This window comes from Argiope bruennichi, chromosome 10 (assembly GCF_947563725.1).
Source record: "Argiope bruennichi chromosome 10, qqArgBrue1.1, whole genome shotgun sequence".
Taxonomy (NCBI): Eukaryota; Metazoa; Arthropoda; class Arachnida; order Araneae; family Araneidae; genus Argiope; species Argiope bruennichi.
In genome coordinates, this window is record NC_079160.1 from 83,262,870 (window position 1) to 83,283,064 (window position 20,195).

General features: G+C 30.1%; 1 protein-coding gene across 1 annotated transcript in view; it reads right to left on the reverse strand.

The window, feature by feature from the left end:
* Positions 1-20,195, reverse strand: part of LOC129987622 (corticotropin-releasing factor receptor 2-like) — a 229,045-nt gene that overhangs the window by 83,736 nt on the left and 125,114 nt on the right. Inside the window, exons 2-4 of the mRNA XM_056095583.1 lie at positions 16,083-16,211; positions 3,103-3,188; positions 2,952-2,971 (exon numbers count right to left, since the gene is read on the reverse strand). Of these exons, the coding sequence (XP_055951558.1) occupies positions 2,952-2,971; positions 3,103-3,188; positions 16,083-16,211 (235 nt within the window). The remainder of the gene's footprint in view (positions 1-2,951; positions 2,972-3,102; positions 3,189-16,082; positions 16,212-20,195) is intronic.

Genomic DNA, 20,195 nt, shown 5'->3' on the forward strand with positions numbered 1-20,195 from the left:
TCCTATATAGAAACTTGCTGCTGTTAAAATTTAATAGTACTTTGTTCTTATGAGTTGGTTAAGGAACGAATATATAAGTATTAAATCATTAACGACTGCATATTTTATATTGTGTTTATTATTAATTTATACATTATTTTATTTTCTGAACTTATATTTACTTTATATAAAGCGATTATTTCATTGTAAAGGATTTATTTACTGTAAAATTTAAAAGATATGTTAACTATACTGTAAATATATTTATTGAACTGAAGAACTGTAGATTTATATTTGTAATAGCGGTATGATGTCATGGGTGTCCACTGGAAACGTCTATATACAAAATGAACAGAATATATCAAAGGCAATTAAAATAATACTGCTTTAATATCTGAGAATTTAAAGAAATCACAAAAATGAATTATATCTAAAGATGTAACTAAAACTACATGTAATAACTAATATTCTTGGCGAGCCAAATTGTTTCCAATGGTGACTAGTTTTAAATATATAGATTTTTACCATAAAATATCTATATTCGTGTTATATACTGACTGAAAATTCTCGGTTATTACAAACAACGTTGCTTCTTTTTTGTATTGCAAGCTGGAATATGACATATTTCAAAACGATAGCAATCTTTGTAAAATATAGATTTTTTTCAATTTGTCAGTTACATATTATTCTATACATTTCCGCTATTCTCAATTTGAATAATGCTCTTCTATATGAAATTTGGGAGACGGAAATTTCATGAAAGAAACGGATAGATTTTTTTTGTATATGTCAAAGAAAAGGAATTTTCGAAATCAAAAAATCTTATACCTATCTTTCTCTTAATATCTCTAATATATCTATTAATAAAATGTTGTACAAATTTATTCTGTACGAAAAAAATCCACCACCACAATTCACACTTCTATATTTTTTTAATTAAATTAATTTTTAAATTAAATTTTAAAATCATCAAAATTTCGGGAAGAAAATTCATTCAGAGAGATATATTTTTCCTGAATTAAAAAAAAAGGAAAATTATCCAATTTTCTGTCAGAAAAACTATTAATTATACAATATTATTATCGGGAAATACAATTAGAAATAACAAAAAAAGATAAAAGCATTATGATTTTATCGATTTTCGATATTCAAAGCATTTAATATCAATCCCTTAAAATACCTTTGAAAATGGTATCATTATATACTATCTGAAAATTGTGTCTTGAAATTAATTCAAAATAAACTGATAGATTTTATTGGAAAACATTTTAAACTCTGTTTAAGAATAAGTGCTTGCTTTTAAAAGAAACATTACTATTTAATGATAATAATTACGGTTTAAATACGGCATCTTTTAATATTGCAAAATTACTTATTACAAAGATAAAAACTAAAATAAATATATGATTTTCAGCCTTTTTAAAATGTTTTACGCTCTAAAACAAATTAGAGAGTAAAATTATTTTTTCGCTTTAATTTAATCCCTAATAAGGCTTTTAAAATGTTTTTAAATGTTTAAAATGTTTTTATTCTAATATTCGTTAACCTCCTCATCTCTTTCGGAAGTTTGGGGAGATATATCAAAAATGGATATAAGAAAGAACCCGACTCATAATATCGATTCTTATTTCTCTGTTGCTAAAAGAAATGCTAATGTAACTTATCTCTGATGCCGGAATGTAGCTTCCTAAGAAAGGCTGAGAATGATTAAATCACTGTCGTTTTGTGACTGACCACAGTACCCATCTTTCAATTCGTGGTAACCTAATACAACTAAAATATACCGCAAGGCTTAGACTCGGAGTAATCTTTTTTGCGCATTTTTTTTTTTTTGCTCATTTTTTTATAAATTTTCATCATAAAAGAAATTTAATTAAGACCATCGAATATTTTCCAAATGTTTTAAAATATTAGAATTATGTTTTCAATATTAAAATAATTATAATATTATAATTATTTTTATATTATTTTAAATATTTTTAAGACTTTCAGAATTGATGTGCGGAGAATTAGAATATCCGTTATTTTGATTAAATCACTTGGGTATCATACTTTATGAGAACTAAAACAATCTATTTAACAAGTACTACGTACAAGCATATGATAACAGAAACTTTTAATCGGCATAACTTGAAAAGAAAATAGGGTTTCAATTTGCATATAATGTTTAATTTCGTTTGAAGGTAATTGTGAAGAGAATTACTATTATTCTGAAAGTCTCAATTTGATCCAATTTCTTGGGTAACTGCCATAGAGTGGAATTGCATCTGTAATTTTCAATATTAGATCTGAATCTGGCCTAAAAGGGGTAAAAGTTACATTTTTATGTAATTTTTATATATGAGGTATTTTTTATAAAATTTTATATGAAAATATTATCTTTATTATTTTAGAATTTAAGGCAATGATTAGACCCCGATAGTTTCTCCAATATTCAAGAGTAATCAAGACTTCCATAAATTTAAAAGTCAAACAGTGCAGTTCTACAGTTAATTCCCATATATCAAGCTTCTAATGCAAATCTCTATAAATAGAATGTTTTATGTATTTCTAAAGCGAATTTTTTATGCGTCGAATAAAAATTGTAGTACAAAAAATTAAGTACCCTTATTTTAATCACACAATATGAACAGATTTTCTTCCTAAGGAAAAATAAAAATTAAATAACTTATCTTCGTATCCATAATTCCTTTTCCAAACACAGAGCGAGATTTTTATTTTAAATTTAATTTAGCAATGAATTTCCAGTATTAAACATGGCGTTTAAATATAATATGATAAATAAATTCCAGTTACTAAAAAATATAGAAGAAGTTTTATGTAACGAAAATACATTCGAAGAAACAGTTCGGAAATAACAGAAATTTGAATTTAAATTACCTAAGAAAACCCTAAGAATCGGCCAACGTGAAAACGAGCTCTGCGCGACCTTTGGAAAAAAAAAAACATTACGGCGAGCCAATACAGCTTACCATTTTTCCATAAATGCCATCTATTAAAATATAAAGGATTGTTAATCAGTATCCTCATTAAATAAACCGACTCAGGTGACTATAAATTGCCAATGTAAGTAGACAAGCGGGAGAGCAAAATAATAAAAAAGTAAGTAAGTGATCTTCTTACAGCCATGTTTGTGATGCAGAGGCTGAAATTGGTCCGATTTTCCACCCAGCTTCCATTTTCGGCGCAACTCCGCACTGCAAACATGCCTAAAAGAAGAAAAGAAAAAAGTTAACATGAAGAAAAAGATGTGAACTAACCAAATGAACTGATATGAATTCAGTCCTTGTGAATGAAAAAAAAATGATAACATACGATTATTAAATATTATGCAGAGAATTATTATTTCTAATATATCAATTATTATTTATGATACTAATATATTATATTAATTAATAGTATTTATAATGAAAATAATAATATCATTACTATTGTTATTAAATGTGACAAAATATTTTGAAACTGTGTATTGTTTATATTTTTTCTTATATTCTGAAAAAAATAATACTGATAAATCTATTAATATTGTACTAATTATAATATTAATAACTAAAAAATAATAATAATAATAAACTAACTAAAATTATATTAATAATAATACGAAATGTACTATTAATAATAAATCTACATTCTAATTATAAAGTCTATTTATTTTATTATTTTATTATTTTTTATTACTAAATATTTATTATTATTTCTATGTTTTTTTTATTTTAAATTACTATCTGTTTACATTGAAGAACATTTAACAAATACTCTAATATAAAAATTTATTACTATTCAGCTAATTTTTTTTCTTTTTAATTACTATCTGTTTGCATTGAAGAAAATTTAACAAATACTCTAATATAAAATTTATTATTATTCACCTAATTGTTTTTTCGTTTATATTACAATCTGTTTACTTTGAAGAAAATTTAACAAATACTCTAACATAAAATTTATTATGATTCACCTAATCTTTTTTTCTTGTAGCTACGATCTGTTTATAATTGCAAATTATAATAATTTTCTTGGACCTTAGATAATGTGTGATAACACTTTTACTTTCTTTTCTATGAAGTGTATCCTCACAATCTTTCAACAGTTCAACTCCGAGACTTTGATAAATGACTGCCATTTAGCCTCAATATGTCTATTTTTTTCAGAATAAAATCTTTTCATGCTTAGGTGGGCATAAGGATTTAAAAAATGCAATGAAATAGATGGATGATTTTCGACATACGCCACTTACGCCAAACAAAGATGCATATTAAATTTCGAGCTCCTCCCCCCGACTGAGTATTATTTTCTTCATTTAAAGAAAATAATGTGCTACCCACTTTTGGCGTATTATTTTTATCTAACACATTTTGGGTTTTTTTTTTTTTTTACTATCTAAAATCGAACTTAAAGTTGGAAGATGTACAGCAGAATCATTGGCATCCATATTAGTAAACATATTATTTAGGTTAGTAAAAGTAGATGAAGGAGGATTTTGTAGAAGTTGTCATTTTTTTTCGATATGAAATGTTTTTATACGAAGGGTAAAAAATGTCTATTATTTAGATGAGTCCGTAATCATGTTTTGGAGGATTTACTAAACAATGATATTTTGTCCAAATTAGTTTAACTAACCAGTCTTAGTTACAGTGATATTCATTATTACTCCAGGAAATAGGGGATAACTAGGAGCACACATTTTTACTTCTAATCACAACAGCCCCCTAATTATATATTTGTGATGATAATGTGGAGAATTGGTAAGCGTGAGGATAGAACCTGGGACCTTGTGGTTGGCAGCCCAGTAGCATGACCAGGATACAAAAGCAATTGCTCGTGCAGCGTAGCTGTTAACTGTCTTAAAAGATCACGCCTTTCACCACAGACTCTCCCTCCAGTGAGTCGGAGGTGAGACGAACGATATGGCTGTTGAGTGGTCATGTATTAACTGTTGATTCTAATGCGCCTGTACCCATTTGAGCATTTGAGAAGCGCCAAGCGTTATGGCGAGCATGTGTGGGTGAGTGGTTGTTGCTGCTGCAGCGTCAAGTGAGTCTGACGACTTTGTGTTGCTGCGGCCTTTTTGTGTTGCTGCGTCAAATGAGTCTGACGACTTTGTGTTGCTGCGCCAGGTGAATCTGACGACTTTGGTTTTCTCTGGTTAGATGGCGCCGCAACAGCTGTACGAAGGTTGAAGGTTCATCGCCCGAGGTCACCAATTTAGGGATTGAGATGCGCGAAGATAGAACCTGGGACCTTGTGGTTGGCAGCCCAGTAGCATGACCAGGATACAAAAGCAATTGCTCTTGCAGCGTAGCTGTTAACTGGCTTATAAACTTTCACTACAATAAGAAACTACAGCTTATTGCCTCAAAATTTAATTTCCCCTACTCAGGTAACCCAAAATATTGTTTTAAATATTGTTTTCTTTAAGCGTATTCTATTTCATGAAATATCGCTAATAAATTTTCATAACAATTTCATATATTCAATTAGATTAATTTATAATCCTGCTACACCAATGTTTTCGGCAAAAGTCAGACGAAACGAATCTTTATAGAAACGGAATCGTCTGAACTTTTTGAAATACTGAAAAGAAATACATCAGGTTTAAAAACTTATTTTAAAATGAATAAAGACTACTAATTCAATTGAGTTGTAGAAAGTAGAACTTCCATTCCAAGTAGAACGTTTAATCGCCAATTCAACTCATTTTTCTTTGACATCTACAAGAGATGGAAAATTTTAGGATTTGGTGGTATAACTTTTATCTTACTCTCAACAATTGTAAACTATCATTAATCGTCGAAACCAATTTTGATTTTGTTACATTGGTACTTTTTAAACCTGTCGAATTCAGATGATCACCATCAACTCAAAAAATTCCTTAGATGAACAAATAATGGTCATTCATTCCGATACCTTCAGAATAATAGATCCAAATCAACAATATATAATTCGAAATTTGCTATATGCAACTTCAAAATCGCCATTTTTATTAATTAAATCTCTATACCAGAGCTCATCATCTTTAGATTCCTTATTCAATAACTCTCTGGGGGGGGGGGAGTCTTCGTTGTTGTTTGTTTGCTTTTTCCTCCATTGGCATTAGTTTCCTAATTTTCTTCTATACTTGACATCAATCATTATCAAATAATTACTAACAACAGCTGTCACAAGTAAAAAAATATGCTGTAAGTTCAGCACATGCGAATTCTTTTAAATTATCAGTTTTTAAGTTGGCAGAAAATATTAAAAATTATTGGAGAAACTGTGTAATGCCGTGTTCCTAAATTTAATGCTATTACTATCTTATAAGAAATCATTCTAAATGCATGAAAAATATGTTAAATATAATTTTTTTTTATATCTAAAACCTGTTCGTAATGAAACTTGTTAAGAGTTATGGAGAACCCTATCTTAATTCGCAGAAGAAAATCAAAAACTGTATATAAAATCTTATTTTTAACCATTATATCTTACAAGTCTAAGAAATGTACCTTGTAAATAATTAAGGTAAAGAATGAATAATAACATTTAGAAAAGCAATAGGGCCACTTCTTTTACTGTAGTTACGATTCAAATAAACAAATGTTAGAAACTTTCCCTAGCATGTTACATCGAAAAATGCTTGAAAGTGTTCATCGTTTTAAAGAAGGCAAGAAGGCACATGCTTCCAAACTCGTTGAGGTTTCACCACTCTCTAAAGTAGTCTACGTTCCCAGTTACTACTTGTTTCCAAATATTTTTACTGATCGCACATTTTTAATCATTGTTTTCATTGATAAGCTCTTCTAAAGAATATATTAGTTGCAGGGTGACCCTAAACTCCACCTACAAACTACTAAGGCTCATTAGTACTTATTTTAAGGATGAAGTACACCGTTTATCCGATACAAAGAATCCAAAATTTCAGTTATACGTCTTTTTATCTCTTTGCACACCATCATTCCCAAATTTTCTAACATTATTTCTTCTCTCCTACTTCAAGTTGAAGAGGTTTATCAGTGCAGGTGTCAGTCATTATCATTATCTTCGACCGGGATTCAAAATTACGAGGATCATTCTGACATTGTCCTAACATTGTTTTAAAATGGGATGTTAATAAACTAAACTGAAACTAAACTAACATCATTAATTTAAGAAAAAAAATTCTTCCTGGAAAATAATGGAATAGCTCTCTTCCAAATAAAGGAAATAATATTGGAAAGGTTAATAATAAATAAAACAGAGGTAATATATACTTATAATAAAGCTGAATGTGTGTGTGTGTGTGTGTGTGTGTGTGTGTGTGTGTGTGTGTGTGTGTGTGTGTGTGTGTGTGTGTGTGTGTGTGTGTGTGTGTGTGTGTGTGTGTGTGTGTGTGTGTGTGGTACAAACGCACTCTTTTGTCGTAATTTCTCATGACCATATTGCATAAAGGTGACTGAATTTCGTTGAAGCAGCGTTGAATTTCCTTCTTCAATGCACGCGTGCTTGTGGACTTTTTGGCTTATACCTTTGACTTCAAATAACCGCATAAGAAGAAATCCAATGACATTAAATCACACGATTTAGAGGGCCAATTCTAAAGTTTTTGAACTGTGTCCGCCATACTTTCATTATTTCTGAAATATTGTTCAGCAATAAAAACGCGTTTTTCTATCGTGTAACACTCCATTTTTACTAACCCTAAACTTTCAGCTATCAAATGGTTTTAATTCTAAAGGGCTGCCAAAACTTTACTGCACAAAAGCTGAAAAATTCAAATCTTGCGTTAATTTTGGGACACTCTTTATAAAGAATAACTGATGCGCTCGAAAGAATTCTAAACATTGTTCCCCTCTTTTACTTTGTGAAATTGCTGATAGAAGTAATAAAGTCATTTATCTGAACAAAGAGAATTTGTGAAAATTGGTGCTTCAAAGGCATTAAAGTATTACCAAAACATTTTGAAGCAAGAAAGTGTAAATTATCACCACCATTTGTCATTGAATGACTCTAAAAATTGATGAACATAAGAAAAAGCGGGGAAAAAATACTTCTTATAGATCCATGTTCTTTCCACCTCATTAAAAGATAAATTTGCTTTAGGTGATATATGAGGGAAAAGTCAAAAAGTAAACGGACTTCTGTGATTCCTCTTTCCAAGGTCTGGTAACACTGGTAGTATTCGGCCCTGACTTATTGCAGTCGTCAATACTTCTATGCAACGTGTCATTTTTATTCCCGCGGTAGTCGTTGGAGTGTCGCAGACCGTTCAATAGGGCAGTTCTATTGTCGATCTGCACCAAGGAGGAAATGAGGACCTGGTATGCTTTTTGTTTGTGGAAAGTGTTAAACCTGCGAAAATTATTCCTCGAATGCAAGTGCAATGTTGATGGCTGTTTATCGCAAAGCAAGATCAACGAATGCAAAGAGCCCTTCGAACAGGGAACAATTCTTTATTTGACTATGAAATATCGGGCAGACCATCGACATTAACCGATTTGAATGTTGTTGAGGTTAAAAAGTCGAACTAAATTGAAATCTGTAATCAAATTCAAAATTAACCACTAAGGACAATTTGAATGTTGTTGAGTGTCAAAAATAGAACTAAATTGAAACTTGTAATCAAATTCAAACTTCATGGAAAACTGCGGAAAGGTGTCACCCTGTAGCAAGATAACGCTCTATCACATTCTGCCCACGGAAGGCAGAAACAATAAAGGAGTTGGGATTCGAAGTGCTGGAACACCCATCATATAGTCCAGATCTGGCTCCGAGCGATTTTCATGTGTTGAAAATCTCTTGTACCATTAAGAAACACTAAGGGAAAGAAGATTAGCAATCGAAGAAGAAGTCATTGATGGGGTGCAAAATTGGTTACAGATACAGCCGAAAAACTTTCTTCCCAAAGGAATCGAAAAACTTGTGAAACGTTGGGGAAAGCTCGTTGAAATATAGGGTGATTACGTAGAAAAATAATGTATGGTGCAGTTTTATATCATTAGAATAAATTCACCTTTTATCGAATGTACCTCTATTTTTCGACTCAACTTCGTATTTTATCTCCTTGTCATGAAATCAAGTGAAACCTGAAACAATAAGAATTGTTTTACTGAATGAAGATCTTTCGATTCCAGCCAAATAAATATAATGTCAAAAAGACAAATGATGTCGGGGAGGCAAATGAAGGACTTTTGATCATGGATGATTAAGATCAGAATCTTCTGATAGCATTGACCTCTTTCCAGTAAGTGAATCCAGGAGTAAGTGAATGATAATTACAAAATCACGACATCAGAATCATTTCCAGTTGATAAATTAATGGAAGACAAATTTTATGTTGCTAATTTAAACAATAATGAAGGATGTGAATAAGTTATCCACCTTAATTGATAGACGCAATAGACTACATTGGAAGTATTCGAACTCATTTATTTCATTGAAAAAGTTCGAATTTATTTTGTTTGTCAAAATACTAGTGAAAAAGAAATCAGTAAACTAAATTCGATTAATAGTGTTATCTATACTTATAAATAAAGCTCAATGTGTGTATGTGTGTGTGTGTGTGTGTGTGTTGGTGCTCTACAGGCCAGGTCATTTGACCTACAGCTACCAAATTTGGTACATGTATACCTTAGAGGTTGAGAATGTGCACCTAAGGCCCCTTTTTTGAATTTTTAATTAGAATTTTAATTATTAATTAAAAACTAACTTTCCCGCCAAAAAAATCTTCCATTTTCCCCACCACCAAATGAGTAAGACTTCATTTTTTTTCCCAACAGTAATGAGGCTAGGGTTGACATTTTTCGGCCGATTATTTCAAACGATTCTGTTTATTTTCTTAATGTTTGATGCATTTAAAATTAAACATTGTTAATTAATCCATCTTTCAGATTCATTCTGAAGTGCTTTTGAATTAAAATAACACAGAATAAAGGAAATTAAAAATGTATAATCTGCATAGCGTTACCCCAAATGGCGTAGAAAAATTCACGCATTTGCGTTACCGTAACTGGCGTTGAAAATTCACGCATGCGCATTGTGTTCTGATTGTTGACATGACAACCATTATCAACGGATGATTTAAATTATTTTTAGGTTAGTTGCATGCTTTTGTAATTAAATTGTATTTATGTTAGTTATATATTTTTTGTATATGCTTATAGTTTTAAGTACATCGTTTTTTAAGTAGTTTTTTTAAACCTGTTTTCGACCGATTATTTTAAACGATTCATTTTATTTTCTTAGTGTTTGATGCATTTAAAATTAAACCTTGTTAATGAATCTATATGTTCATGATGAATCAGAGAAAATTTTGTTGACAAATTCTTGAGATATTACATAAATGAAGAAAGATATTCTTTAGTGCCCATAAAGTTTAAACGCTCAGTGACTCTATTATCAGTAATCATATTATTACAAAAATGCTTTGTGTCAGTAAAAAATATTATCGTATGAATTGCAGATTAATCATTTACACTTTAATTTAAAGCATAAATTCTACGAGAGGTAACAGAAAATTAGAGAGATACATATTACGTTATGACTGAAGGCCTTTATAATATTATGAGTAAATTATATGACTATCAAAATTTGAAGTTTTAAAATATTTTGATGAAGAATCTATTAAAGTTGGAATTGCTTAAAATATTTAATTATTAAAATTTAAACGAACATTAAGATTGGCGAACCGGCTGGTCGCCAAAGGCAGCTAGTATTTAATATAAACTGAAACATATGACGATTAAAAGAAATTAATAAACTGCTGCTTACATGAACGTAAATCGGATAAAAAGAGAAATTTATATTTAGTATTCAAAATGTGCCATTGTTTGTTCTCACTTTTATGATAAAAATTTACTGTAAAATTTCGGTTACTTTATGTAATAATACATCGGCATTTTCTTAAAACTGAGTTGAAATTAATGGATTATATTTGTAAGTTGCAAAGTTATTTATTATAATTCCGATTTTTCAACTTGCTCTTTATGCATCTTGCAGTATTTGAGCAATAGAAAATGCATAACTAGTGCTTTATTGAAATTATTGAAATTCTTTCTTTATATTTTTAGCATTGTAACATTTACGTTTTTCTTTAAATGAGTCGCTTTCGCTTGTAATCATGTTTGAATACAAGCTCATAAGTTTCTCTGTCAATATTATAATCAATTTATTAAACTTCTTTCATGTTTATCATACTCTTTAACTAAAAAAATTCTTTAATGCTCTATTTTATATGAATTATTTTTTAAAACTAATACATTTCTAAATTTTATTTGTTTAAATTATATAGCCAGTTACATCTTAAATTTAATTCAACTGCAAACTTTTTTGTGTAATACACAGCATATGAAAAATTGTTCAAAATGATTGTGATAAAATCACTATTGATAGAAAGCATCACTAAAAGCATACTTTCACAATCAAAATATAATAAATGAATAACGCATTTCTGGTAATTGAAAAAATCCTATTTGGAAACCCTCACTCAGAATCAAATTATTATTGATTAAAAAGCAATTACATTCGATTATTTTCCAATAAATAATCACTTAAGTCAATTTCCTGACAAAAGGAAATAAAAATAAAGTTCATTATACTTCATATTTAAATAAACATAAAGCTTGTTCAATTATTTAGAAAAATGAAGTCCCGCATTCCTCTTCAAGTACACCAGTAATTACACTTAAAGGGGCCTCTTCCAATAATTAGTTTTACCGAATATTTATTGCTCTCATACCCACTGGTATACTGAAAAGCCACAACTCGAATTTAATTACTTGATGAATAGCGTCGGAATTTATTGAAATTAGGATTTTTCTTCCAAAATGATTCTAATTAAATTTGAAATGTAATCACAATTAAACTTTGATGGTAATTTCTTTGCTTTTAATTTCACTAGAAATTTACAGGGAATATTAAATAGCTTATGTTTATGATTGCTTAAGAAACGTTTAACATGATATTATTTAAAGGCTGCATACTATCTGTAAACTGAGACATGCAAAATGTCCTACAGTCGAGATCTTTGTTATTTTCAACTTTGGTAAGTAGTTATTTCTTGGGTAGTATATACTCATTATGAAGAGCTTTTTCAAAATCTGTTAAATATTTAAAAGTTTATAAACTTTTATTGTTTTTCGTTATAACTTAGAAACATATTATTGCAAAGGAGCCATATCTATATCACTTTAAAATTCAAAACGAAGTCTTACTGTTATTCCAATTTTATAGTATATGATCTGGTTATACTTTTCAATTTTTTTCAAATTTTTTCAAAATTATTTCAAATTTTGATAAATTTTTTAAAAGATTTTTGAAGCATTTAACATCAATATTTTACATACATGTGCGTTGCGACGATATTAAATACTTTTTTCTCGCTCGCATTATCGCTGCTGTATAATTAAGAACAAAAATTTTTAAGGCATCCGACAAGATTCGGAGGGGAGTCTTTTTCAAAACAAAAATTATTTTAATGTATATATGATGTTCTTTTATTAATATAAGGATAAAATAATGAATAAAAGTAAAATTGTGTGTGTGTGTGTGTGTAAGGACATTTTAAAATCTAATTTAAACTTAATAAATTTTCTAATTTTTAGCTCAATTCAGCGCATATTAAATTCATTCTAAAACATTCTCTTATTTCCTGATCCCATTCCACTTTCTCTATTTAATTAATTCAACGCGAGTTCTAAAATGGCTGAATCAGCTAAAAGCTGACAAGTTCCCACACTCCGAGTGAAGGGATACAAATTGGGAAGCCTAACACATTCTTTTAAAAGATCCCTATGATTCCCTTGCCTGATTCGACGCGTGTAGAGAAATCCCTATCAAAATCTCATTGTATATAAGCACTACGAAAAATATTTTCCCACTCTTTTACCTTCTTCTGCTTTTGTGCAGAAATGTGAGCGGAGGTGCTTTGTTCGCGTCTTTTGTAAATAAATCATCCTCCAGGGAGAGAATAAAACAAACTTAAAAATTCAGAGTATCTTCTTTCTCTTCGATCACGACTCTACTTAAAAAAAATGGTGTTTACGCGTGTGTGTGTGTGTGTGTGTGTGTGTGTGTGTGTGTGTGTGTGTGTGTGTGTGTGTGTGTGTGTGTGTGTGTGTGTGTGTGTGTGTGTGTGTGTATTTGAAGAAAAAGCATATTTTAATGCACAATTTAACATTTATTTTCAAAAACAAATCGATATTGTATTAAAAGGATTGTTCTCAAAAAAATTGTTACAATTTTTCATTTTTCTTTTTTTATATAATATTTACATTAAATCATCATAAATTCACTTCTAGAGCATAAAATCCATAGTTTATTATATTCTGCGTAACATAACGAGCACTAATTATAAATTTCATTACGATATCTTCATTATTTTTTGGATATGACGAAACTCGTTCGGTAGAACTATAAAAAACTCTTTCTTCAGAAAATGCATTTAAAGTTTTTAAATGCTTATAAATACGCATCACTTACATGTCAATAGTTTGCTATAATTTGGCTAATAATTGACGCAGAGACAAAATAAAAATATCATTAAAAACAGAAATTTACATATTTTTTAAAACTGCAAAAATAATGCAATTTTCCTCTAAATTCATGTTTTTTACTTAGTCGGATACCTTAAATAAAATAACGACAAATAAATCAAGTCTAAAACATTATCATGCTATGATGTTTTGGACTAGATGTCCTAATCCCTTTTTATTTCTTGTTTGTTTATATATGAATACTATCTTATATAATTTTAAATCTTATGAATTCAATTCTATTCTTTTTATCTCAAATTTTAATTTCAAAAATTGTCTGGAACTGGAAATTTTTCGGCAAGAGTTTTTCATTGATCCTTTATCACCGTAACAATATATATTGGGATCAGAAGCCCATTAAATTTAGAGTCAGTTACAAATGAAAAATTCGTTTATAGTCGTTATCTTACAACTATTGAAAATGATAAAATATACTTCCAGTAACTTCACAAAGAGATATTAATCAAACAACATTAAATTTATGTTCGTGCTTGTAATATGAGTGAAGCATTAAGACCTAAATAATCACTGTCACAGGTGTCGGGGAGCTGAGCTAGGCATCACATTATAATTGAAAATATGTACATGATAGCTCAAAATGAAAAAGCAGATTTTTAAAAAATGTATTTCAAATGAAAGACAATAGATACATAGAATACATCACTGGAAAGTTCAAAACTTTATTCTAACTATTCAATAGGAAAAACTTTATTCTAACCATTCAATATGAAAAACATTATTCTAACTATTCAATATGAAAAACTTTATTATAATTATTCAATATGAAAAACTTTATTCTAACCATTCAATATGAAAAACTTTATTCTAACCATTCAATATGAAAAACTTTATTCTAACTATTCAATATGAGTTCCAAATGTCATAAACGTTCAATCAAAAGTCCGTCTCCTGCCTTGTGTGAAATAATTGATCTCTGTTTATTGAATTCACTGTAATAATTCGTGCCTGCACATTTTGAAGAATTTTGAACCACACCATAACGTTGGTTACCGAATTCCAAGTTCACTGATTTCTTGTGAATTTTCTTTGATTATGTTTAAAAACAACCTGCACAAGCTCAACATTCTCATTTTAAGTGCGAGGACGTCCAGCGCTTTTACCTTTTCACATGTAAATAAAGTCTATAAATTTCTTTTATCAACTATAAATTTATTCATGACGAGTCGACTACTTGAATTTTCAACGAAATGCATGTTGCAATCAATACAAGAATAGATTCACTCTTTGCATATTCCAACACAAACAATGATTTTTCCAGAGGCATCACTTTTTTTCTTGTAAACAAACATCAGCAGCTCTTTTAATGGGATTATACAGGTGGAAACAAATAAAACTTTGAAACAACTTCCTCTATTTGTGATGTATCATATGTGCCTGTACCTATTATCGTTCATTAAAAATAAATATTTCACGTCTATTCCTACTTTCTGAGTAACACTGTATTAATTCGACAACCAAAGTGGATCATAAGAATGTTAACTTTTCTACTCAAATGGTTGACGCAGCCTCAGAATTGACTAATTGAAAACTAAGGGAAGCATTACACATACATTTTGCCAATATAAGTCTATTAAAAAAATTTAAAGTTTATAGTTATACTAATCCTCAAAGAGTCATGTAGGATATTATTCTAATGATTTTGAACCTATGAGACACCATCTTTATATTAAAATAATAAGAAGAAATCCACGGAAAAAAATTAGAAAAAGATAAACAAAGAAATGTCAATTATTGAAACTAAAATAGAAAAAAAATCATGTTTTTTTTTTTTTTTTTTTTTTTTTGCAAAATCAAAATAATATTCAAAAATATTTAAATTAACTTAATCAATGCAATCAGAATTTAATACTGCTTTTTAAAATCCCCACCGGTTGGAAAGAAATGAGGAATTAACCTGTGAAAAGGGATTCAACTAAAAATTATTTTGATAATCAATTTTCAAAGATTAATGTTTTTAGAACAATGAATTTCATACTGCTCCCGGAGAATATTTGGACTTTTCATTCACACATCTTTTTTCTATCAACCAGAAAAGAAGTGGGAATGTGCACACTGTTGTCGTTATTGCTTATGGCAGTTGTCTGACGAAGGCAGCGATTTTAAGCTGGGTTTCAGCGTCTCTTATTTCAGTAGCGCCATCTAGGATCAAGAGTGCGTCTTAGCTACTCATGTGTCACGACCCTTCATACATTTCATTCCAGATCGTGATTTAGACCTGAATCAGAGAACGAACACCTCTGATCATGTACCCCCAGTGGTATTGTCACGACTTGGTGGAGGACTTCGTGTCTGCGACATATTTATACGGGCACCAGCCACTAAGCGCAAGGAAAGTCTTCGGCCGGTGGAGTTCGGACTCAAAACCCAAGGCACGCGAATCCAACGCCCTACCAACCAGGCTAGCCCGGCCATGTACATACTAATAACTAAAAGCAAAATAAAAGATTAAATTTTAAGTTTCTTTTTCTAAAAGAAATATTATTTGTTACTTTCCATAATATTTATTTTTTAAATTTATTTTAAATGATTAATAAGCAATTTTACGAGCATCGGATAGAGACATTTCTCCCCCAAAAGTAACAAATTAGAATTTCTCACCTGGATGTGTAGCATCACCAATGACGGTTCCTTTGGTGTCCATTTGGGGGCAGGGCTTGTTCATCATCTCCCCGGGGGAGAGAGGTGGCCAGCATATGAAGGAATCCCATGCGGCCGCGCAAAAGGGATCTGTTGAAAGAAGATAATTATGTTGTGAATAATTTCGCTGCAAATAACAATTAGTATGATTTAAAATGTTGAAATCAAATTTAAAATAATTGCTTTCTTATTCTTCCAATATACGCATTCCTTAGGTAGATGTAAAAGATGACCTACTGCAAATTCGAAAGGGTATTATTGGCAGCATTCATTTATTGGAATGAAAGAGTTTTATGACTTATGTAATAACAGTCATTATTTAATAAGAGAACACCTCTCGTCACGTATATTCAATATATTTATTTGGTAAGAAAAAAATTCTTAAGAATTCAGCTACTCAAAATATTGGTGCGAATATTCTTGAATTACTTTCTCTTAACCAAATAGTATCTGAACTTTAATATGGATCTACTTTTTGGTTGCCAAGACAGAATGCCAAATTTGATCCATATCTATCGCATTTCATTTTAAGTTATCGTGCTCACAAATAGTCATTACATCAAAAGTGGGTTTTCAAACTCAACTTAGATTTTTTTTAATAAAAATGCGGTTTGAAAGAACAACATTTCTTATAAGGATACTCACAAATTAATCCATTTTTTATTAACTTAATAAGAATGGAAGTAAGTGCTGCTCATACAAATCATGGGTCATCAATCGAAATCGATTGTAATCAAAAGGAGCAATATCTGGAGATTATGGTGAGTCAGGTAAGAATATTCCACTAAAGAGCTTCTAATGTTTCTTCATTGGTTTCACAATATGAGAACGAACGCTGTCATGCTAAAAATGAGTTTTAGCATTTGACTTGATTGGGCAATTTTGGCTTCAATACTTTATCAGCTGCATTAATTGTTGCATATGATTAATAAGTAGTGGTTACATCAATTGTTTCTAGATATGTTTCTTTACCTTCAAACGTTATTTTATTAACTTGTATATTCCTTTTCATATATACCAGAATCATTCTTTTAATATCATCATAACCAGTTCTTACTTGTTGGAAGCAATAGAGCGTAATCTCCATAAGACTGGTAGCTTTTATTGACTTCCATAATCATTTGGAGAAAATGAATCAAGTATACTCCAGAACAAACCAGAAAAAAGTGCAAGAGTGACTTATGAAACCAGCGCGAAACTTTTGGAAGTTTTAAAAAAACATCAAATGTAGTCTATAGACATCATTTTTTTCCTTATAAAAATTTATTCAAAACCAGAAACAGCAGTGATTGTCTTTCACTTCCTTATTTTAATTCTTAAGAAACAATTTCAGTTCTTTAAACTACTGATACCCTGATCCTGTAAGCTAATTATTTAGAAACAAATTTACCAAAAGTATGAAATATTTACCCATTTATTTCATATTCATTTATTTGTCCTTTCAAAGAACTTTTTAGAAGAAGAATTAATACACTTTTTTAATGAAAACAAAATATTATTAGAGATATCGATTATTTCAAATATCACCGTATAGGAATAGGAATAATTTATTTCTTAAAGATCATTTATTTGCAAACCAAAAATAGCTCCAACTGAAAAGTTTCTGACAAGTAAACTCGGTGAAATGAGCAGCTCGATTAAATCAAATACAAGACTGTTCCAAAACTACTGAAAAATATTTCTGCTAAAACTTCGGAATTCACATCGCATGAAACTCGGGCTAGAATGTTTACCGACTGTTCAAATACTCTGAGTGATCTAGAGTTTTGTTTACAAGTGAGTTCTAATCATTCCCGGCTGTTAACTATACTTCATTCTGTTGAAATAGATGAAGCTCATCCAGTTCTTAGAAGATGAGATTTAATTTATCAGCACCTGAATGGTTGTGATTTCGTGTCGTTTCTGTTGAGTAGGAGAAAGAGTTGAGTAGGAGTAGGAATTGAGTTATCACTCAATTGGTGTGAATTTCAAATCTTACATATGCGAGAAAGTTTTCCAACTTCAATATTTAAAATAAAGATTGTGTTGCTGCATTAAAAGTCCAATGCACAAAATTCCATGTTGTTCTTCGTTACATTTGATTTAAAATTTCTTGAACCAGTTAAATATTTCGACCTCTTCTGAAAATGCGTATATAAATTGTGTCGCAAAAAATTAGCAATGACGAGCATACTCTCCAAACAGAGTATGTGCAATTTGAAATTATATTTAATGACTTATTTATTAAGAAGGCTTCCTGGCATAGGGGTAGCGCGTCTTCCCCATAATCTGGACGTCCTGGGTTTGGGCGTGGTTGTTCTACAGTTGTTCTATCTGTGAGATGTGTGAATGTACCCTGCTGTAAAAAGGGGTTGTGCAAGCGAATGAGTGATGTGTGAGTAGTATAGTCGTACTCTTGGCCCTAGTTGGCGCTACTAAAAAACAAGAGACGTTCCCCCGCCGGCTTAAATTCGCTGTCTTCGTAACAGCGGGTTGTCCATGGCAAGTGCCATAAGAAACAACAATAACTTATTTCTTTATTTCAATAATCACGTTTATTTATTTACTTAAATTAACATAAATGTTTTGCATATAAACGAAAAGAAACATATTTTTTTTTAATTTTGCTGAGCAAAGTATGGTACAAAAGGATCCTTATCCCGGTTTTTATGACCAGGCGCTCCACTTATTAAATAGTCTAAAACAATTGATGGTTACTTAATTGTTTCTAGGATGACTACACAGCGATACATTTAAGAAAAACAATTCATATTATATGAGGGTTTTTTTTTATATAATTATTGTTCATAATCTTTTATTTGTTCCTTTGATTCCGTCTTGGTCTCAAAATATTTTAAACATCTTAAATTTATGAATATGAGTTTTTATTGAAATTGTAATTCAAACTGCGATTTGTCACTACTTATTACTTCTAACGAATAAACTTGTCATAAAGCAAAATGTTGTTCTTTTTCTATGATGAATATATTCGTCAGAAACAATTAACTGATTAATTTCTATAGAATTGTATATTTCTTCAAAATAATAGCAAATTATGTGTATATTAAAGTGTATATCTCATAAGCCAAACATCTGAAACATCCATATTCACTTATTTAAATTCCAGCAGCCGTCAAAAGTGAAAGCACTGATACATCATATTTTTAAATGATAAACAATTTTTTTTAAAAAATGTTAATTCTATCCTGTATTGTATATGCATGAGAAGATAGAATGCGGCTAAAATAAATTATTTATAAATATCATTTCTCAAGATATGTCTCTTTCGCGAGCGCTCGTCCGCTATTTTTTTTTCTTCTTTTTTTTACCTTCTCAATGCAAAAACGATTATTTTAAATAATTCAAGTAATTCTACGTTTAAAGCATTTATAATTTCATTGTTATCACTCCTGAAATATATCGTACAGGAGTACATCTCAAATTGCAGATTTTAAGCAAATCATTTCGACAAATATATCATTTTTCAAAATTCTCAATACAAAACTATCACAAAACTTATCATTACAACCTTTGAAATTGCCTAGCTTATGACTACAATATGAAATTCAAGGAAAGACCTAAGACTAAGCCATTTCTTTAAGAAGTTTCTTGCAGTCAGAAGATATCGCAATATTTGCATAATCAATGCAGGTCTGGAACTTTAAAATCTCAAAATTCAAGCAAAACAACAAATTTTTTAGGTCTAGGAAGCATTTCACCAACAACTCGATATTTAGAATTTTAATGATTATTATCAAATCTGAAAAACGATGCCTAGCATGGGATAAGCAAGTGCTAATTAAAATTTCACAAATTTTGAAGTTACATTTGCAAATATACGAGAGGTGATCCAAAAAAAAAGTTTGCAAGCAGCAGTATTTGGAAAGTAGAAATTGTGGATGGGAATATTGTTATCCAGAGTGGAGACAGATGGCGTTCGTTGTCTTAGGCTGGTCGTTGGAGCAGGTAGTGTTAGTACTGAGACCTGAAACAGCGACAAGAAGTTTAGAGAATTGGTCTCTCACAGAGGTGTGAGCCGTGATATGATTTCTATGGACCAAGAATGTGTCCCCATCGGACATTCACAGACAAATT